At 43.2% G+C, this 20,425-nt stretch overlaps 1 protein-coding gene across 1 annotated transcript in view; it reads left to right on the top strand.

The window, feature by feature from the left end:
- The first annotated feature begins 1,312 nt into the window (after positions 1 to 1,312).
- Positions 1,313 to 20,425, top strand: part of ADORA2B (adenosine A2b receptor) — a 56,223-nt gene continuing 37,110 nt past the window's right edge. Inside the window, exon 1 of the mRNA XM_075263789.1 lies at positions 1,313 to 2,156. Within this exon, the coding sequence (XP_075119890.1) occupies positions 1,831 to 2,156 (326 nt within the window). The 5' untranslated portion in view covers positions 1,313 to 1,830. The remainder of the gene's footprint in view (positions 2,157 to 20,425) is intronic.

Raw genomic sequence — 20,425 nt, 5'->3', positions numbered from 1 at the left:
TGCGCATGCCCACAGGCCACGAGAAAATGGCCACTTGCACAGTATTGTAAGCGGCCATTTTCTCGTGGCCTGTAGTCATGCGCAGTCTGCTCTGCCCGAGGCCTAGAAGTTACAAGCCACCGCTGGAAAAAGAGGATAAAGAGGACGCTGTTGACGAATATGGAGGCGGTGCTGGAGAGAGTTCTCTTGCAGCATTGGGGACGCCCCCAGTGCTGTGAGAGAGCTAATTTGCATACCGAGAGAAATCGGGATTGAAGGTGAACGGCGGCGCGGAGAAGACGATGAAAGGTAGGAGTAGAATAGCCTTTCTTAAGGCTATTCCGTCGTGTTACCTAGAAAAAATCGTGTGTGAGTGATAGGATCCCTTTAAGCAGACATCAATGAAAAAAAACAACAGATTTGTTTTTTTTCCACGTTTTAACCATACCATATTTTCGTTTAGTTTTTTTTTTCTGTTGTATCCGTTCATTGCATCCGTTAAACGGATATAAAAAAAAAAACATCCTGAGTACTGCGACCGCAACTTCAAGTTACACTTTGCTTGACTAGTCACAGTACTCTCGAGATAGCAATGCGACTCCAATCACTAACATGAGTGAAGTCGTCACAAGCGATCCGGCGATCTTTGGTTGCACAATGGTATGGCGGCTAAAATTGCGGTATAGGCAGGTCGAGCACTGTGCGGTTCAAAGTTGCGGTCACGCCGCTCTCAGGGTCACAATGCGACTCCATTCACTAACATGAGTGAAGGAATCACAAGACGACCTAGCAATCTTCGGGATCGTTGCCAAAATCCCTGTCTAGCCCTAGCCATAATTTTACATGCATGCTTATAAGCAGATGGGGAGGGGGCTGTAGGCAGTGAAAACCTTTGGGGTCATCCAGCCATTGATTACTAATACAACACAAGGCTGATAACCTCTGTGCTGCTGTTTGTAGCTGCATTTTTAACATACAGGATCTTTTTATACCATATTTATATACAATAATCATTATGTTTTCATGTTTTTACTACTTTGCTTACACCTTTTCCCCTCTCCCCTCAAACTATAGGTTATTACGTGAGCTGGCACCTGATGTGAGGAAAGGATTCCCTGGGAGGAGATATCCAGTTGTCAGTCCAGCAGCTGGAGAGTCACTGTCAGGTCTACAAGTGAAGAAATGTGTGAATTGTGGGCGGGAGGCAGCTCCTATGCAAACAGCAGCGTCCTATAGGAGGGTCCTATAGTGCAGAGGGAGGTGGCGGCATCAGGGCAGCTACTGACGCCTTTCCTAAACTCTGCTGTCTGTACAGTGTATAAGTGCAGGGACTGAGAGCGCACAGCTCTAGAGGAGCTACTACTACTGACAGCATCCACCGTCTGCACATCATCCCGTCATCTGATTGTGGATTACTGGAAAATAGCTGCTGGATTCCAGGAAAACTTTTTCACTTGCTGGCATCCCCTGATGATGTGATGTATGGGCAGCAGCGGGTGCATCCTGGCACAAGGGCGCGCAACAGGCGCACATCTGACCACTGCTAGGAGTGACTGGAGACTCCTGAGACATGAGGCTGGATCACTATATGACATGGTGCTAACAGCCCAGGTCCCATATGGGTTTGGCCATGTGAAGGTGACATTATGAAGGATTCCACTGGGGACAAGAAGTGACAGGTGGGCACAGCCAGTACCCCACTGTCAGGACATATAAACCGCATTCTTGCTGCAGCTGACTGTACATTTCTTCCAAGAAGTTACAGCCTAGGAGTTGAGTCTTGCAACTCCTTCATCCCAAGCCGCAGATGCCTGAACCTGTCTCCTTATATGTTATGAGCCAGTAGTGGAAATGAGCATAAATCCAGCTTACATAGCTCTGGAGGTGACCATTGCCGTACTGTCCATTGTAGGGAACGTGTTGGTCTGCTGGGCAGTGGCCATTAACAGCACTTTGAAAAATGCCACCAACTATTTCCTTGTGTCCCTGGCAGTGGCTGATATAGCGGTGGGTTTACTTGCCATCCCGTTTGCCATTACCATCAGCATAGGCTTGCAGACTGATTTCCACAGTTGCTTGTTCTTTGCCTGCTTTGTGCTAGTGCTGACCCAAAGCTCCATTTTCAGCCTGCTGGCCGTGGCTATAGACAGATACCTGGCCATCAAGATCCCTCTCAGGTAAGAGACCTATGTGGCGGTGGAGGAGGAGATGACTGTCTTGTTTTTTACGCCTTTGTGCAATTACATTTGGCAAAGCCATTAGGACGTGTTCACATTAGCAGGTTTTGTTTACGTTCCTTGATGCGGTTTTTGAAGCCAAAATGAGATGTGGATCAGAAAAATGAGAAAGTATAAAAAACCTGATCAAAACCTGATCAAAACCTGCACGTGTAAATACGATCATCAGACATACCTCCAATTATCTTTGATCTTAACAATAATATGGATGAGTGTGTGGTCTGATCACTGACTTACCCATCTAATATGTAATAGATGTAGCACTGCTGCATCCAATCTAGACTTTTAGAGTATGTTCACACTTGGCAGATTTGCTGCAGAACTTTTTTGTGACTGAAAATCAGTTTCATGCTTCAGACTGGGGATGTTTTAATAGTAAGCACAGGATTCTGTTCTCGTTATACAAGCCCCATTCACAGGAACAGAGATTTCAGCAACAACGTTGGCTGGTGTGAATGTATCCTAAAGCTCTTGCACCTGAGAGACCCTACAGAAGGGGTCCTAATGATCAATCCTGACTTAAAGGGGTTCCCTACCTCCAGTCATTTATGACATATCCTATACTTAAGATGGAAAACTCCTTTAAGTGTAAGCGGTGAGCAAGAAATTTCCAGGTAATTCAACCACCGTGCAATGTTTTTGTGCTTTTTCTTCATTTGTTCCTTTTTTTTTTATCTCAAAAGTATATGCGCCTTATTTATTACATTTTTTTCTTACTTTGCGCTGGAACATTTTGCGCCTTTTGCATCTTTTTAAAATAAAAAAAAAAGTTAGTCCCTTTTCCCTATCAAATCTCACAATGACAAGGCACAAGTGTGAAAAAAAAAAAAGAAATAAAGGGGCAAACTAAGCAAAAAAAAAAAGTGCAAAAGCCTCGATACATGACTCCCAATAGCTTATTATTGTTACATCAGCAGCCATAGTTAAGATTCTCTGGATTTTTAAGACTTGTCCTATATTGGGTGAGCTCGGTTGCCCAATATACCAGAAAAACTAGCCACCGCATGTCCAGGACCCTTGTGTATATTCAGGTGTATTCCAAAGCACATTCATACGTTCTTCATTTCTATTAGCCCAGAGGACCCCTATAATACGTTTTTTTTTTTCTTGGAAATATTTCTCCTTTCCACCTATAAGACTAATACGACGTCTTATATTTTTCCTGTTTGTAGCTAAATGTCTGGTATGTTGCCCACATCTTAAGCTTTCTATTAACAATGGTGCCCAATTCTGAATGTCGCTGTCACTTTTTGGCGTGCTCTGTCTATTCTGCATGATATGTCGGTTCTCATTGCTCTAGAAATTCCAAGTACCAGCTCTGAATAGACAATAGTGTGAATATTAATACCAGCATGTTGTGGCATTCTAAGCTGGAGGTAATATCGTGTGTTTAGTAAGAGCGCACACCCACATCCATTCCTATCCTATGATTTGTGTGTCCCAGCCTTGGCTCACTAATCCTATGTGTATGGGACAGCAGCGATTGCACAGATAACACCAGTAACAATCACTAACCATCTACGAGTGTAAACATACACAAGGTGACAAGCACATACTGTACAGGCGCATACTGTGCACTGCCGTCACATGCTCCTGTAGTAATATATAAGGGCTCAGATCACCGCTCTATAGTTATCAGGACATAGGATCGATATTTGTATTTACATACAGAGAGTCATCTATTCCCATAGATCTCTATGTACGGCAGAATTCATGATGGTGATATGGAATTGTATAACACCCTGCGGATCCATTCATCAATTATCTGCAGATATTGTCACTACATGGCGAACCTCAGCCCACAAAAGGAATAGTAATAAGATATTGCACTGAAGTCATACATCTTACAGGAGGGTCATGTCTCTTAATGGCCATTATCTATAGGTTTTTCAGTATTTTTTCGTCTTATTGAAAGTTCTGCACAAGACAACGTGACATATTAATCTGATGGGTAAAGGATACAGCAGCGAGGACCCGCTGATACTGATGGGGGTCCTAGTTACCATTTCATTGGAAACATTACAGTATAAAGGCAACTGCCCAGGAACCTCTTGGTGTGAACAGTGGCCAAGTGCATCCAGTGAATTCATACATACTGGATAGTCTGCTACTTGTATGTGCACAAGCAAGGGAACGTCAGGGAAGTTGTCAAGTATTATTATTTATTTTGCTTACTTGTATAGCGCCTACATATTCTGCAGCACTTTACAGACATTGTCAGTGACTGTCCCATATACGGCTCTCAATCTATATTCCCTATCAGTATGTCTTTGGAGTATGGGGGGAAACCCAAGTATACACAAGGAGAACATATACAAACTCCTTGCAGATGTTGTCCTTGGAAGAATTTGAACCCAGGGCCACAAGGCTGCAATGGTAACCGCTGAGCCTCCTTGCTGCCCAAGTAAGTAAATCACGTGAGTGGATTAGTGGCTGGTTACGGGGGGTTCTACCATTGGGACGCTCAGGAATCATAAGAACAGTGATCCACCAGTTCTCTGTGTGAATGGATCAGTAGTACGAATGCATGACTGCTGCTATGGGACTGACGGAGGACTGTAGCTAGCTCCATCTCCATCTGCCCCTTAGAAGCGAATGGAGCAGTGGGCACGCATATGCATTATGTCTCCATTCACACAGGCAATCAGACCCATAAGTCAGGCAATCAGACCCATAGTCTCTCCCATGAGTCTGTCTGTATGCTGGTGTTACCAGGGGAGCCTGACTCATAGCATTTTACATAGTTTTCTCTGATGTTCGGAGTCATACCTCTTCATGAAATATTGTCCCGTACTGTAAGCACTAAAGGACAGCAATTCGTGGGGAGGAAGGGACTATATTAGCATCATAGATAACTACGTATCATTTAGGGGATCGTCTCCCATTACTGTAAAGGAAGTTAAATCCAGGCACGAACCAAGTTTCACAACCAAAACTTGGTCTTGTGAAAGCGGCCTTATAAGTGTTAGAGGGAAAACCCCAGAACAAAGCAATAGACACAATGGACACCTCTGACATGGCGAGTAATAATGTCCATGCAGTGCTTACTAGGATCGCTTACAGCACTCTCCTATACGCCGTGGCTCTCCAATGCTGGGGGTTGTAGTCACAGACTAGCTGGAGATCCGCACACTGACATGCCATGGCGTGACTTCTTTTCATTCAGGTCACCAGCCCCTGGTTACTGAACACTTCTAAGCTGTAATCTTCAGGATTGCTGGGCCATGACAGCTACACAGAATTCTGCTTTCATCTGTTTTTCTGCTTGTTTCTAGTAAACATTTTCTGAAAGGATTGTATCATGTAGTGCTGGCTTTGTGCAATGATGAATAGAACAATGGAAACTTAGAAAATGGAAAATGAACTTTTCACAATTCTAGTTCTATGAGGCTGGCAGATCATACCGAGTAACATTGTAGACACAATATTCTACCAATGGACTTCTAAATATTACGTCACTTTCTAAATTTATAGTCTTGTTTAGAAAAGGAGTTGCAGAGGATCAGAAAAAGAGTTCCAATATTTTACAAAACAGTGCCACATTTGTACACAGGAGGTGTTTGGTATTGCAGCGTCATTCTAGCCGAACTGCAATGGACTGGAGGAGTATAGAAAAAAAAACACCATTAATTTTTACTTCTGTACAGCAGCCCCTTCACAAAGAACGGTAAAGACTGGGAGGATGCAAATCTCCTCAACCGCTTTCATTGTAATGCATAATAGATACAGGTAAAATATATTTTATGTAAATATCTGCTATGGAGACCTGTGTGCCTTCATTCTGAGAGTCTCCAAGTATTGATGTGTCACATCGTTTCATCTGCCCTTTGCTTCTTACTGACCTACAGATAGTAGTAGTAGTAGTAGTAGTAGTAGTAGTAGTAGTAGAATATACACAACATAAGGATCAGACTACACAAGGCTTCATCGTAGTCTGTACTTTAAGGTCCGGTCACATCTGCGTTCGGGCTATTCCATTTCCCTCTCCGCATGAAAAATCCTGCAAGCAGTCTATGGGGTCCGCAGGTTTCCTAAGGTAACTGCTTTTTTATGTGGATTAGGTTTCTGTTCAGGAGTCCCTAAATGGGAACCCATGCGCAGATGTGAACCGAGCCTAAGAGATACATTGCTCTGCATAGAAGCTGCAGATACAAAGCAGTGAAATATGTGTCATCAAAATTATTTGCAAACCTGCAAATAATTTTTGTATTATTGTAGTCCAATGGCAAAGATTCTATCTAATGATGCAGATTGATATCCCATACACACTAGGTATATGACCATCTAGTTTATGGGGCTCTCCAGACTCCTTCCCAAAAGTAGATGTCAACAAGGATGTAGGGTCAGCCATGTTGCAGAATGCTCAATCCCTTGAGTCACCTCTCCCTGTTCAGAAACCGACCATACATGTATATGGGGGAATCAAGAGATATGAGAAGAGGAATGTGTGCAGATATTTCGTCTTTACTGGGCATGTCCAGATATGTGGATATCTGTGACATAATCTACTAAGCTTATCAAGACAACTCAGTTCTGTGATATTGTATCACGTGATATCCAAATTGTCTCTATTGTACTTGCTATCCATGCTATCTATCCTTTGTTTTGTGAATTGCAGCCTGATAAAGGTTTATCTGGTGAATTGTTTTCATGACAATCAAATCTGAGCTAAGTTAGAGGTGGACACATTTGGTTATCTCAGGTTTTTGGTCAGCTTAAGGACTCATTCACATCTGCGCACGGTCTCCGTTCTGCAGGTTTCCGTTTTCTGCATAAAACTGGGCAGGAGACGGAGACCTGCAGGACTCTTTCAAACCCATTAATTTGAATGGGCTTGAAAAGTGTCGGGCTGTGTGCGCCGGTGAGCGTTTTATGCTCTCCACGGCGAAACCATTTTTTTAAAAAATCGGTCACAGAGTCAGACATGCAATACTCTGTGTCTGGTTTTAAAAAAAACGGTTTCCGCGGAGAGCTCAAAACGCTGACTGGCGCTCACGGCCGGACTCGGCATGACAGGTTTCTGTCTTCTGCATACAGAAGATGGAGACCTGATAACGGAGTCCAGACGCTGGTGTGAACGTCCATAGATGATGTGCAGCAGGGGTCATGGGGTACATCCCTTTTATTCTTTATGACTGACCACAGTCCGTCAATCTGGAACTGATCTGTTATTTTTTAGTATGCGTACTAGTGAGGTCTGCTCCCCCATTATACCCAGTGAAAGGCGACATTAATATTACAGATCTTAGTCAGTGGTATTAGCATGTCTTCTGCTTCCCTTTTTGATCAGTTAATAATTTAATCTGTCTGAAACGGAAACCTTGTGGTAAACATAGAGCAAGAGAGAGGGGGTTTTTTTTGTTTTTGTTTTTTTTTATTAAATATGTCTCAATAAAATCTGAATTTGATATATAAAAGGGCAAATCTTTTCACACAGCCACATCTGTGAATACAGCTCTTACGGTGTATAGCGTACGGGATTATGCAAGAATATCTAACGTGTCCTCCTATACCTGTCCTTGAGGATTGGTTTCATGGGCTCTTTTTGTTGGAAGTGAATCTTAAAAGTGGTTTTCTGAGATTTTAAGAAAAAAATTGTCAAATTTTTCTACGTCACAGGCCTATGAGGTCATGCTCATGGGTCTCAGGGCCAGTTTGCTGCTGCAAAACCAAGCACCACCACTATAAAGTGTACAGGACTATGTTTAGGTCACAGCTATTGTCCAAATGCTGCAATCCCTGATTGGTGGGAGTGTCGGACCCCCGCTGTTTTGATATTAAGGCCCTACCCTAAGGACATTGTTATCTCACCACTAGTATATGTTTACTTGTCCTGCTGTGATGATGTCACATTCATTCACACGACCCCTGCAGCCAATTGTCCTCGGCTGTCATGTGTAGTACATGCTAAAATCACAGTTCAGTGATGGACTGCAGCGACCATGTCCATGTGCATGTGCAGAACCTCATCCATAAATTTTTATACAGAGTATTTCTACCACTCTGCAAAATATTATACAGCGGTGTAACTACTGAATTTATTTGTTTTTTGTTTATATCGGCTGCTACTGGCTGAATTACTCCAGCAAGTTATGGCTGATTTTCACCTTCCTATCCTCTATCACTAACCTGTCCTACTTACTTGCTCTATAGACTATACCCTATCCCTATGTCAGAACATGATATGCAACGCCCCCTGCAGGCCTCAGTAGATAGGATAGATAAGTGAAAATTGGCTGTTATCTGCTGAAGTAATCCGAAAGATAGTGGCTAAAGTACCTATGTGGAGTCCCGTATGGGGGGGACACTATATTGTTTGGGGACCTATAATGGTCGTGCTTACTGTGTGGGCGCCTGTAACAGCATGGGGGCCTGTAACAGGGACAAACAAGGCCCCTTGTCAAAAGCTTGCGATGGGGCCCCATCTTTCCTAGTTACGCCCCTGATGTTATCCTATGTCCTCTGCTTTGTAACTAGGCTGACAGTTTCATTTGTTTTTTCTCCAAAGAAAGGCTTTTATGACGTGTCCATCAGAACACTAAAACCACAGACTATATTTGGCCGTGCGCCCAGATGTCACCTGGACATTGAAAGTGCTGAGGTGTGATTGTTTAATAAGTCATTTTAATGTTGGCTGATGGTACATAGAAGCTGCCCATTGTGCCTATTATTACACACGTATTTGTCATGTGGATTTATTGTGGTTACCAGTCTATCTTCAGATTTTTTACCTTTTGATTACACAAGTGACCTCACAGCAGGTGTTCTTTACATTGAGGCAGTCACTACTGACCGGGAGTGACATTTGGTTCTTGCACGCATTGTGCATTACAACATCACTCATTTCATCTGTATCTCTTTATATTATTTTAAGGCGATTCACTGGAGTTCACATTGCAACCCCTAATGGCCCAGGATAACTGTCATGTAGGCATTGCAACTGCAGTGCAGAACTAATCCAGGTGTAAGTGAAGATGTAACACACACGGAGAAGAAGAGATGATCCATGTTACTATACAGGCTGTGTGACCAGGGACCAGAAATCTCTATAATGGAGTAGAGATGAGCGAACACTGTTCCGAACAGCACGCTCCCATAGAAATGAATGGACGTAGCCGGCACGCGGGGGGTTAAGCAACCGGCCGCCGGCAAAGTGTACGTGCCAGCTGCTTCCATTCATTGCTATGGGAGCGTGCTGTTCGGAACAGCTGATCCGAACAGTGTTCGCTCATCTCTATAATGGAGCCTTCACACGGAGTTTACGCTCCGCTCATTCTGAACGTAAACTTGTTCAGAGTGAGCGGTGTAAAACAGATCCCATTGACTTGAATGAGTGTCGGCTTACGCGCACTCCCCTTTGAAATCAATGGAAGGCTTTTTTTTACCTATTGCTTTCAATGTGATACACGCGTAAGTCGGCACCCATTCAATTCAATGGGATCTATTTTACACCGCTCACTCTGAACGAGTTTACGTTCAGAATGAGCGGAGCGTAAACTCCGTGTAATTCCAGTAGTTGCAACTTCACTGTTAGGGGTCCTAGGAACCTATCTATAAAACAGTGTATGACACTGTTAGGGCTCCCAGGGATCTATCTAAAAAACATAATGTGGAACACTCTCAGGGATCCTAGGAAACAATCTATGTAATTTCTAGCTCTCTAAGGTAAGCAGAGCTGAAGTTATGCCAGTGTGAAAGTGACATTATTATACGTGTGGTCTCTTCAGTATAATAAGTGGAGCCCCAGGGGAGGTATAAAAAATTAAAAAAGCATTCATCCTCACCTTCTGTTGCCTTTTTGGGCCTTCTTGCGGCCTGTGGTGCTCTCTCTCAGTAGCCTCAGTGACATGTCACATGTCATTGCATACATTTTTATGAGCATTTTATAAATATGGCAGACTTTTCCTGGTCCTGAGATATCCATCTGGCACGTAGGGAGGCCATTTTAGTGGGATAGCAGGTGAAGTGCAATCTCACATGCAATATAAGCAGCAGGAGGGAATTGTATTGTGATAATTACAAAACAATCAACAATGTTGAATTCAACAAGCGAATACAAAATCACATATGCATGGCATCTGCATGGATAATTTACAATACAATTCAGCAGGAAAGCATACGTATAAAAATCATACCTAGTTTACGCTAGGTTCACACCTGCGTTCATGTCTCCGTTCTATGGTTTCCGTCTTCTGCATGGCAGAAGACGGAAACCATAGACCGGGTCCGGCCGTGAGCGGCGTTTTAGGCTCTCCGCCGCGAAACCGGATTTTTTTATCCGGACACAGAGTAGTGCATGTCCGACTCTGTGTCCGGATTATAAAACCCGGTTTCGCAGCGGAGAGCGCAAAACGCTCACTGCCGCTCACGGCCGGACAGCTTTCTCACCCATTCAAATGAATGGGTGAGAAAGTCTCCTGCAGGCTTCCGTCTCCTGCCTCTGTTTTATGCAGGAAACGGAAACCTGCAATAAGGACAGATGAACGCTGATGTGAACGAGCCCTTACTTGCCTAATAGTGAAAACCGAATTCACTATCACCTAAATGACCTAAGCCATTGGCCTACATTTACTAATAGGTAGACAGAAACCTATGCAGGCAGTCTGAAAATGTGCCAGATTTATCAGAGTGGCTGATGCTGGATTATAAATAGAGTACATCCTTACACTGTCTAGTCTACATTCATACCACCTGTCACGGAGGTTTCTTCTAGAAGATTACAAGAATCAGAGCGAGTGACAGCAGGGCAGCCCCAACATTTTATGTGTAACTGATGCCAGAACCGGTAGCATAACACATAGGACAAGGACACAATCCAGAAAACAAGGTGCAGCCCAGTAGGATGAATTACAGTCCACCGACTCTCAAGGCCATCTAAATACACTATATCTCATTAGGGTCCATTCACACGGAGGAAAGTGGCGCTGATTCTGGCACGATAACTCGCGGCAGAATCAGCGCTGATAAAAAGACTCCGATTGAGTTCAATGGGTTCCGTCTTCTGCTCACGGAAAAAAGAAGCGATCTGCCCTTTCTTCAGGTGGATTCCGCGACTGATTCAATCCCAGCGTCCGCCTCGTGACAATACCCTCCAGACTAGGCCCGTTCATTTGGGCCTACTCCGGAGCAGGAAGCCGCGACAGTCGCGGCAGGTGCATTTTGGTCCTATTCTGATGCAGCTTCCCGCATCAAAATCAGGTCCAATATACACCATCCTGTGCCCCGTGTGAACTAGCCCTAAGTGGAAAAAATGTGATCTGGTGCACAAATGCAACAATTTGTATATTTTACAGCCAGCAAGGTTTGATGTAATATGGTACATCTGCCGCTCTGTTTTTAACCATTTCTTCGACATTAAATGAAGAAAAGAGGAAACATTTAGGGGCCACAGGTTATAAATGATCAGTAGCTGCACTCACTGTAATACAGTCCTTTTCGGGCTTCTGTTTATGTGCCAGCATTGTAGTATATGCATTTTTAATATAAGTGGTGTACGGAAAGACCCTGCTTATAAATTCAATAGAAGATGAACATTTCCTACTTGTAAATGTCGAGCCCTGGTCTGCTGTATGCCAGATGACTATCAGCACTCCAGTTACTGTACTTATGTTACACACATTTTACCATGTGCAGAGTAACCAGAGTCCAGTCCAGTATTAATTTACTAATTGCAGTTTAAGTGAATTATATAGGCCTTATACCAAAGAGAATAATCCCCTCCAGATGCTGCATGGTACTAAGAGATCCTTAAGTGGGGGTCATCCTCTTACAGGGATGTCAGACTGTCTTGCCTTAGGGAATTGCATGTCATAGTGATATTGACACTATAAAGGCCCTTAAAGATGTGTGGATAATCTATAGAGTAGCTTCAAAATACAGACAAAGATCAAACTAGAAGTGATAATCACATCTTTTAGGTTGGCGTAAAATTCATTTGTTGGTGTAAATTAACTACAGATTTACTTATACCATCTAAAAGCTAGAAAGTGCAAACTTAGACTCGACAGTCTTAAACTATGGGGTTGAGCCATTAAGAACACTTTTTCCTATCCACAGGGTATGTGATAAGTGCCTGATAGGCTAATGGGCTAACCATTGGGTTCCCCAATGATCAAGAGAATGGGGAACTGAAAATCGCCAATGACTGCTCCCGGTGAATGGAGTACCAGTGTACTTGTATAACCAGCACTCCATTCACTGGTCTGGGGCCGATGGAGATTAGTCCCTGAAGCCCCATAGCAGTGAATGGAGCGACAACCACATAAGCCCACTGGCACTCCACTCACAAGGAGGAGGCATGGGGGACTTTTGGTTGATACAGAATAAATGTCCTAAATGGCACAACCTCCTTCAGATAGGTCATCGATTATAGATTGGCAAGGCTCCTACTGTTGGGACATCTGCAGATCAGCTGTCTACTGGGGCATGCAGCATCTGGTATTGTTTACTGGCCAGGGCTGAGCTGTCATTTGCCATATTCTTGATGGTAGCAGTGTGTACTGCAGCAGCATCCTATTTAATTGGACATGACTGTAGTACCCATAACCAGCACTCTAAAAAATATGGTGGATGACCAGAACAATGACCTGCATATGAATAATGCTGCGCTCTCTGGGAAATGGCGAATCTGCGGAGAGCCCAATATTCCAACCTCCACAGATCTCTTAAGAATTACCAGCAATTTTGAAAAGGTGGATAACACCTTTAAGAGAACATGTGCGATAATCCATACATACGAAGGTTTGTGATTTGGCCATTATTGGTCGAAGTACTTGCTTGTCTTGTTGTTGCGTCAATTATCCACACATCGGAAGAGGCCTACGGCAATAAGCACTAGATAGTCAACGACCCACAGATATCCTCTACCGTGACTTGCATAATGTGGAGAACAGGCATGTTATTGTGTGGAAGCTAAGAAGATAGCGATTTATTTCTGGGTTTCCTTGATAGCAGACATTAGAGGGTTGTCTGGAGGCCGTGATGAACATTAGCCTGGTGGTAGATCCTGCCCAAATAGATAAGAAGAACTATCAGAAATCTAATGACTGTGGACAGCCTAATGGTTGGGTCTGGTATATCAGATGAGCACTATTCAAGAGACTGGGCCTTATCTGTGCAATATGAAGTGCAGTCTACGGACAAGAGAAAAAATACTGGATCATATTTATTCTAATATTAAATATCAGCTTTAGGCTGAGGCCTAATGTAGTGAAGCGCAGCTAAAAAACAATGTGGAAATGTGAGTGTTTCCGCTGCGGATTTTCTTCTGCAATGTGTGGATGGGACTAGCTAGAATCCCAACCACTTTGCAGGTGCTGTAAAATACAACGTTTTCGCAACGTAGTGTCCTGGCCTTAAGGAGGATCTCTCACCACATCTGACATGTCTGTGTTAGTGGAGGGTAGGGGTTGCACATTTAGGCTAAGACCCCACGTAGCATCCCGCAGCAAAAAAAACCCCACTGTAGCAACGCATTGCGCTTCTTCCTGCAGAGCTTTACACAGATAGTTCACAGAGGTTTCCTCTGCAGTCTTTCTACCTATAGGGAAACCACTGGCGTTTCTGTATGTATACTTAACATCCTGCAATTTCCAAATCTGCAACGGTTTTGGAAATTGCAGTATGTCCGCTGCACATATTTTACCGCAAAGTGGGGAAAGAATCCCATCCACTTTGCTGTGACTGTAAAACTGTTTACACCATGTGGGGTCCAGCCTTAAGGCCGGGGCCCCACCCGGAAACGCCGTGATTTGCCCGTAGTGGAAACACCGCAGGAAAAATTGCGGCATTATACAATAACTACAAAGTGGATGGTATTCATGCGAATCCCATGCCCACTTTGCAGTAAATTCCACAGCGCGGACACGCTTCAATTTCCACGACCGCATCGGTTTTGGAATTCACAGCATGTCAATTATATCTACGGAAATGCCGGCGGCTTTCCCATAGATATAATTGTAACAGAAAGTCCACGGAGGAAAACCCCACAAACTTTCTGTTTAAAGTGCTGCGGGAAGAACCGCGATCATTCCTGCCGTGGAGTTTCCCGCAGCGCTTTAGCGCTGCAGATCGTCCCATGGGGCCTTAGCCTAAAGGGGTTTTCCCAATTTGATACCTATTGTTAAACGATTTCTCCTTTAACCATTCTCTACTATAATTGTATTATTTACATTCGATAGAGTCCGATGATAGAGGAAAGTAGATTTCTGTCTGCTCTCGGATCGCTCCCATTACATTTATTACAATCGGTGCTTCCTGTAGATACGTCTCTGATACATCAGTCCTTTAGGGCAGAACTGTCATATATTATGAAATCCTCTTACATAAGCCAAGACACTTGTATGAATCAGTGCTTGAGAAATGTCCATTGTGAGTGCTGAGCACATAAAGCGAGAGTGTCTATTGCGTTATGTTATTGTGATTAAAGTGACCTCACATCTAGAAACCATGGTGCCTTGACAACAAATAAGGAACAATTGTCCCGGTTATTCTTGCTTTCCTATAGTCCCGTTCTTATGATACCCTATATAGCGTATTAATTATTTATTTGTGTAAGCCTAGGTCATTGCGGTTGCTTTTGCAGCTACATCAGGGATGTTTGCTCCAGCCGTGGGTTATTTTTTCTTGAAAATAAAGTGTTCCTGAAAATACAGAAGGTGTTAAAGCGCTTAGCGAAATGTCTATAATACCTCTGACGTCTGTGGAAGCATCTGTCAGTAATTGGGAAGATTCTCGAGGGATTGCACGGTAGCGTGATTGACTTGTCCTGCTTGTTAGCCATTTGTGTCTGTAGTCTTGTCACACATCATCGGGTTCTTCTAAGGGGGAGTGTTGTATCATATGGTACACTGTCACTGGAAGGCAGAAATTATGTGACGCCAAAAATTCATTTAAAGGGAACTGGTCGCTTTGTATATACAGTCCGATCTAGAGCTAGCATGTTATAGAGCAGGAGGAGCTGAACAGATTGATATATAGTTTTGTAGGAAAAGACACAGTATAACTTTTTTTCATTTTGATTCCTGTTTATTCTGGGTTTAGGAGTCCAGTGGGCGGTCCTGGTATCTGACAGCACTCTCTGTAAGTGCATTCATACATGGAAGTCTGTCAGCTGCTAATAAGTCCGCCCACAGGACTCCAATACACAAAATGATCAAGAATTGAAATGAATAAAATACAAGTTATACCGAATCTTCTGCCACAAAACTATATATCAGTCACATCACAAGTAGGTTTCACTCAGGCAGGTTACCTACATTACAGGTGGGGTTCAGTTAAGTAAATTGTTGTGACATCACAAGTGGAATCCAATATGTAAACTGTGAAGATGAGCTCACAAGCAAATTTTATACAACTTGCTATGACATCACAACTGTGTAAGGCAAGCTACTGTGACATCACAACTGCTTCAGTTAGGAAATCTACTGTGACCATCACTTTGACCATGGGTTTTAATGACCTACAATGCTATGAAGTCACAATTGTGTCATCACAAGTGTATTTCAGCTGTCACCTTTTATGACATCACAAGTGAGTCAAAGAGCGGGAAACATGTGACGTCACAATTAAGATTCAGCGAGGTTGCAGAATGACAGCCACATTTTTGTCAAAAAGCTGCTTCAAGTGAGCAAGGTAATCTGTGTCTATGACATCACATGTAGCCATAACATGGGCTATTTTTGGAGAAGCTTTCTGGACAGCCATATATAAGGTGGCCTATAGTCCTCTCTCCAATCCTGAAAACAACAATTGATAATTTCTGGAGCCCTAATGTTTGTTTTTTTTTACTTTAGGCAACAAACGTGACAGATCTGCTGTGGGATGTCCATAGCAAGTCCTGGCCGTGCAAAAAAAACAGTGGCTGGCTTTGTCCCGGCTTTCAGCCCTAATTCCTGGGTAGCTAGCCTTACTTTTTACCTTTGCATTGCTGCAGCCTTGAAACCTTTAGCACAAAATACTTTGCAATGTGTATTTTTCCTTGGTGGGTAGATGAGATTTGTCTCTTTCCCATCCACTGCACTGCTACTGTACATCAAAGTGGGCTACTCATGGCCTTTCCACCCAAGCCAACCCGCTGCAAACTTTCCACATGTCCAAGACCTTACAGAGGATGTCAGACAAAATCTAGTCAGCCATAAAGCAAAAGACATGTTACTTATTTAACTCCTGCCATTCCAGAGCTGCAGTATACCCGCCTGCAGCAAAGATGTCACATCCACAACTTGTGGCCCCTGCAGCCAATCACTAGATTGCAATCTCTTGTTTGTTTTCTATACACAGCCCCTATGAGACCTACAAGTCTCCATGTTGTTATTCTAAACAATCTGTATGTTATCAGATCCTGCAGTCATGTGTGATTCCCGACAGCCCTGAAGTATTGGAATCCACCTGATAAAAAACAGGACTATGGAGTCTGACTCCTCTATTTTCAGAGGCTGACTCTGTCCTATGCAGGCTGACTCTGACTGCTTCATAATAAATAAATGTCCAATCACAGGGGGGCCCAATCACCAGGTCCCCCAGTGATCAGGAGGATGGAGCCCAAAGTGCCCTTGTTGTTCCATTAACTTTTAATGCGCCTGCAGTCTCATAGAAGTGAATGGAGCTAGTAGACCGATACTTCATTCACAAGGAGGCTTTTAGGGAACTTTCGGCCCCCCGTTCTCCTGATCGCTGGGGTCTGGCAATCCCCCGTCGATCAGTGGACATCATATTCATAGATGATGTGTCCATAAAGGGACAACCCCTTTAATAAACACAGTCTCTCATAAAGCTTTTCCTCTACCCTTGACATCTAAAACCCTATCACTATGAACATTCAGTCACATGGAAAATCCGAGTCCCATAGTGACTACAGCTTAGTATGTGTGTCATTATAGGAATGTAATGACATTACCCCCTTCTTATCAGATGATGGGCCATCCAGTGCCAGGCAGAAACCATAAACCTGGGCAGTAATGCATATTTGTCAATATCTCTGGCTTCTGAGCTGTGATACTGTAAGGGAAGGGCATGTTCTAATGCTATCATCCATGCTATCTGATTATATTCTCAATGGCCGGCTTAATTTGGAGTCATGATAGGTAAATCTACTTATCTGGCACCACATTACTTTAAAGGGGATTTCTAGTTTATTTCTGTCTCGGGCCTTTGGCTTGCAGGCATTTGCAGGCTACTATATTATGGATTAGATTTATTTCTTTGGTCCTGCATTGCTATAATGAGAGTAGCTTTGTGATAAACATGGAAAAGAAAATAGAATATGATACATGAAAACCACCGAAGACTTTACGTGCTGTATGCCGTATACGACGATCTGTAACAGCCCCATTAACATGGAGCGATCAGGTCACCGATCCTGTGTAATATCAGGTACAACCCCTTTAAATAATCTCAATATATATATATATAACAGTATATTTTGTATAATACATTTTTTATTTCTACATTAACTAGTCCATAACACTCCTTGGCGAGGACCTGCCACCGCTTCTGACATGTCTGTTTTGGTGAATACTTGTTTTCCCCATTCCATAAGAGTTTCTTATTCCTCTGCATTGTGCCATTCCTCTGTTATTCCTGCGGTCTACAAGCTATAGCCGTACCCTCAGACTGTCAGCACAGATCAGTCACAGTATATAGGGACAGACACCCAGTCTCAAGGAAGAATAACAGAAGAACAAAACAACGCAAAATTCTGAGAAATGATGCTCCAGAATACTTATTTCATGAAGACTACAAATGTTTTACTAAAAAGAACAAACTTCCAGACGTGAGAACCTTTTCACAGGCGCCAACAGACTATATACAAGGTCCTGCTCTCTGCTAAAGAGTAGATGCAATTGCATCCAGCCTAGGCAGTACTCTGTGAGGCCCAGTTCACATTTGCATTCGGGTTTCTGTTCAGCTTAGGGACCTCTAAACGGAAACCTATACACATAGAAAAGTGGTTACCTAAGGAAACACGTAGCCCCATAGACTATAATGGGTCCGTGTGGTTTCCATTCGGTTTCTGCACAAAACATGCGGAGAGAAAAGTGCTGCTTGAAGTACTTTTCTCTCCACATGTTTTGTGTGCAAACTGAGCGGAACCACATGGACCCGTTATAGTCTAGGGGTCCGCGTCTTTTCCCAGATAACAAATTTTTTATGCATATAGGTTTCCATTCGGGGTCTCCCCAAATGGAAACCTGAATGGAGATGTGAATCGGGCCTGAGATAAGCAACCTGGTCTGCAGACTGGTACATTGTAGAAAACTTACAATTCATTTGTATTTAGATGACAGGACATAGTAAAGAAAATCTGGAAGTGAATATATAACAATCTATGTATCTAATTAATTATATAATATCAATAATAGTATAATGCAAATTCAAACAATTAATAATTTTACTTTGCAACAAAATTAGTTAACTTTTTTTTTTTCCAAACGCCACCAGATATTGACCAGACTCGGACTTCACAATCTTGGTTCTCAGCAGCTGATACCCAGAGAATGGAACAGGAAGCAGACAGCGCTGTTCTCTGTGTAGTGGCCAGACTAGGTCACTCACTGCAGTCACTCAGCTCAGCCACTACCCAGAGAAGAGCGCTGTCTGCTGCCTGCTCCATTCTCTGTGAATCTGTTGCTGATCTATGGTGGTGTCAGATGTTGGACCTTCACTGACCTTACATTGATGACCTATCCTTAAGCTAAGTCATCAATATTTTACTTTGGACAACCCTTTTAATGATAGTTAACCATTTCTATGTGAGTTGGGGCTTTACATGTATTACACTTTTCTAAAGAAATGTGGCTTAGCCTTTTATACAGCACAGTTATACATTTATTTTTTATACAAATGTACAATATTAATGTAAGCCAGTTATTATCTGGCTGAGCAGACTCACCGTCTTTGCCTAGTTTATTGTGTTATTTGTAGGATCTGTTTAATAACCACAGTGTGTAATGAAGCCGCCCACGGAGAACAGACTGATCAATGCGGCAGGTCCAGCACTGGGAGATGGGACATTAATTGCCTGCATATTAAATAGTGGTTTGGACAAATGATCACTATTAATCATTGATGTTCAGCACATGGAAAGGATTAGCTGTGCAAGGATTTCACCATGTGCTTGAGGCTCCGAGCTGCCCAACAGAAGATTGTAAAATATTTGTTATTTGCTGGATGTTTGGCTAGGATATGAAAAGAAATGCCAAAAGAGCAGAAGAAAATAGGAGGGAGTACATACAATCGGGAGAGCACACATAGATCCCTTGGGGCTCCTGGAGGAACTTAGCAATTGATCCCATCCCCTTTACTATTGGAGATCCTGTGCAGGACTCTCAATCTACAAAGGAACTGCATTGTTAGTGTGGATTCACACTACCATCATTGTAGTCCATCCATCATAGGTCATAGGTCAATAGGTCTATTGGTGTAAGTGTATTGCTCTCATCCTATGACAGATGAGAACAATGGACTATATTGAGCTATTGTTAACCTCCGTTGGTTGGTGCGGGGTGGTGGATTCCATTAAGGGCTAAAGGCTATCCACTTTTCTCTTGTTTGCCAAGGGACCCGGTGGTCGGACCTCCAGCAATGTGGCATTTATATTCAATTGGATATATGGATAGGGAATAAGTGTCCTTAATGAGACAACTCCTCTAAGACGTTCAGAAAGCTTTGTATAATAGGGTTGTTCCACCATTACAATTTATATCTGATCATTGGGTGGGTTCCTGTGGGACACCACCAAACAGAATAAAACAAGGGTCCCATGTCCTCCTCTTCAATGGAATGACAGTAACATATGTATACTACTGCTGGGGCTCACTGTTTGATTCTCCCATCTCAAATAGCTTCATACAAGATACAAGTTGCAACAAGATACAAAGGGGCTTTGTTAGCATAACCGAAGAAAAACATTTGGTATTACCAAAGCAAAGAGTGGTTGGGGGTGTGAGAAGGGGGTGGTGGTGGACGTGGGGTTTGGCGGTTAGTGTGTCCTTGGGGTTTCGTCGTTCTTGTGTGGGTGGGGGGGCTTAAAGGTCTTTGGGTGGTGGGTAAGGGGGTTAGTCTTTGGGTCTCATCTTCCTCTTGTCTGGTGGCAGCTGGACACATATTGGACAGCGATCCCCACAGTGGCCTCCTCTTCTCCCAGTAGGATGTAGAGTTTCCTCTTCTCGTCTGCAGATGTGAAGTCTGGGATGTGGTCAGAGAGTCTT

The sequence above is a fragment of the Leptodactylus fuscus genome, chromosome 2, assembly GCF_031893055.1.
Source record: "Leptodactylus fuscus isolate aLepFus1 chromosome 2, aLepFus1.hap2, whole genome shotgun sequence".
NCBI lineage: Eukaryota > Metazoa > Chordata > Amphibia > Anura > Leptodactylidae > Leptodactylus > Leptodactylus fuscus.
This window is presented reverse-complemented; position numbering and strand designations above follow the sequence as displayed.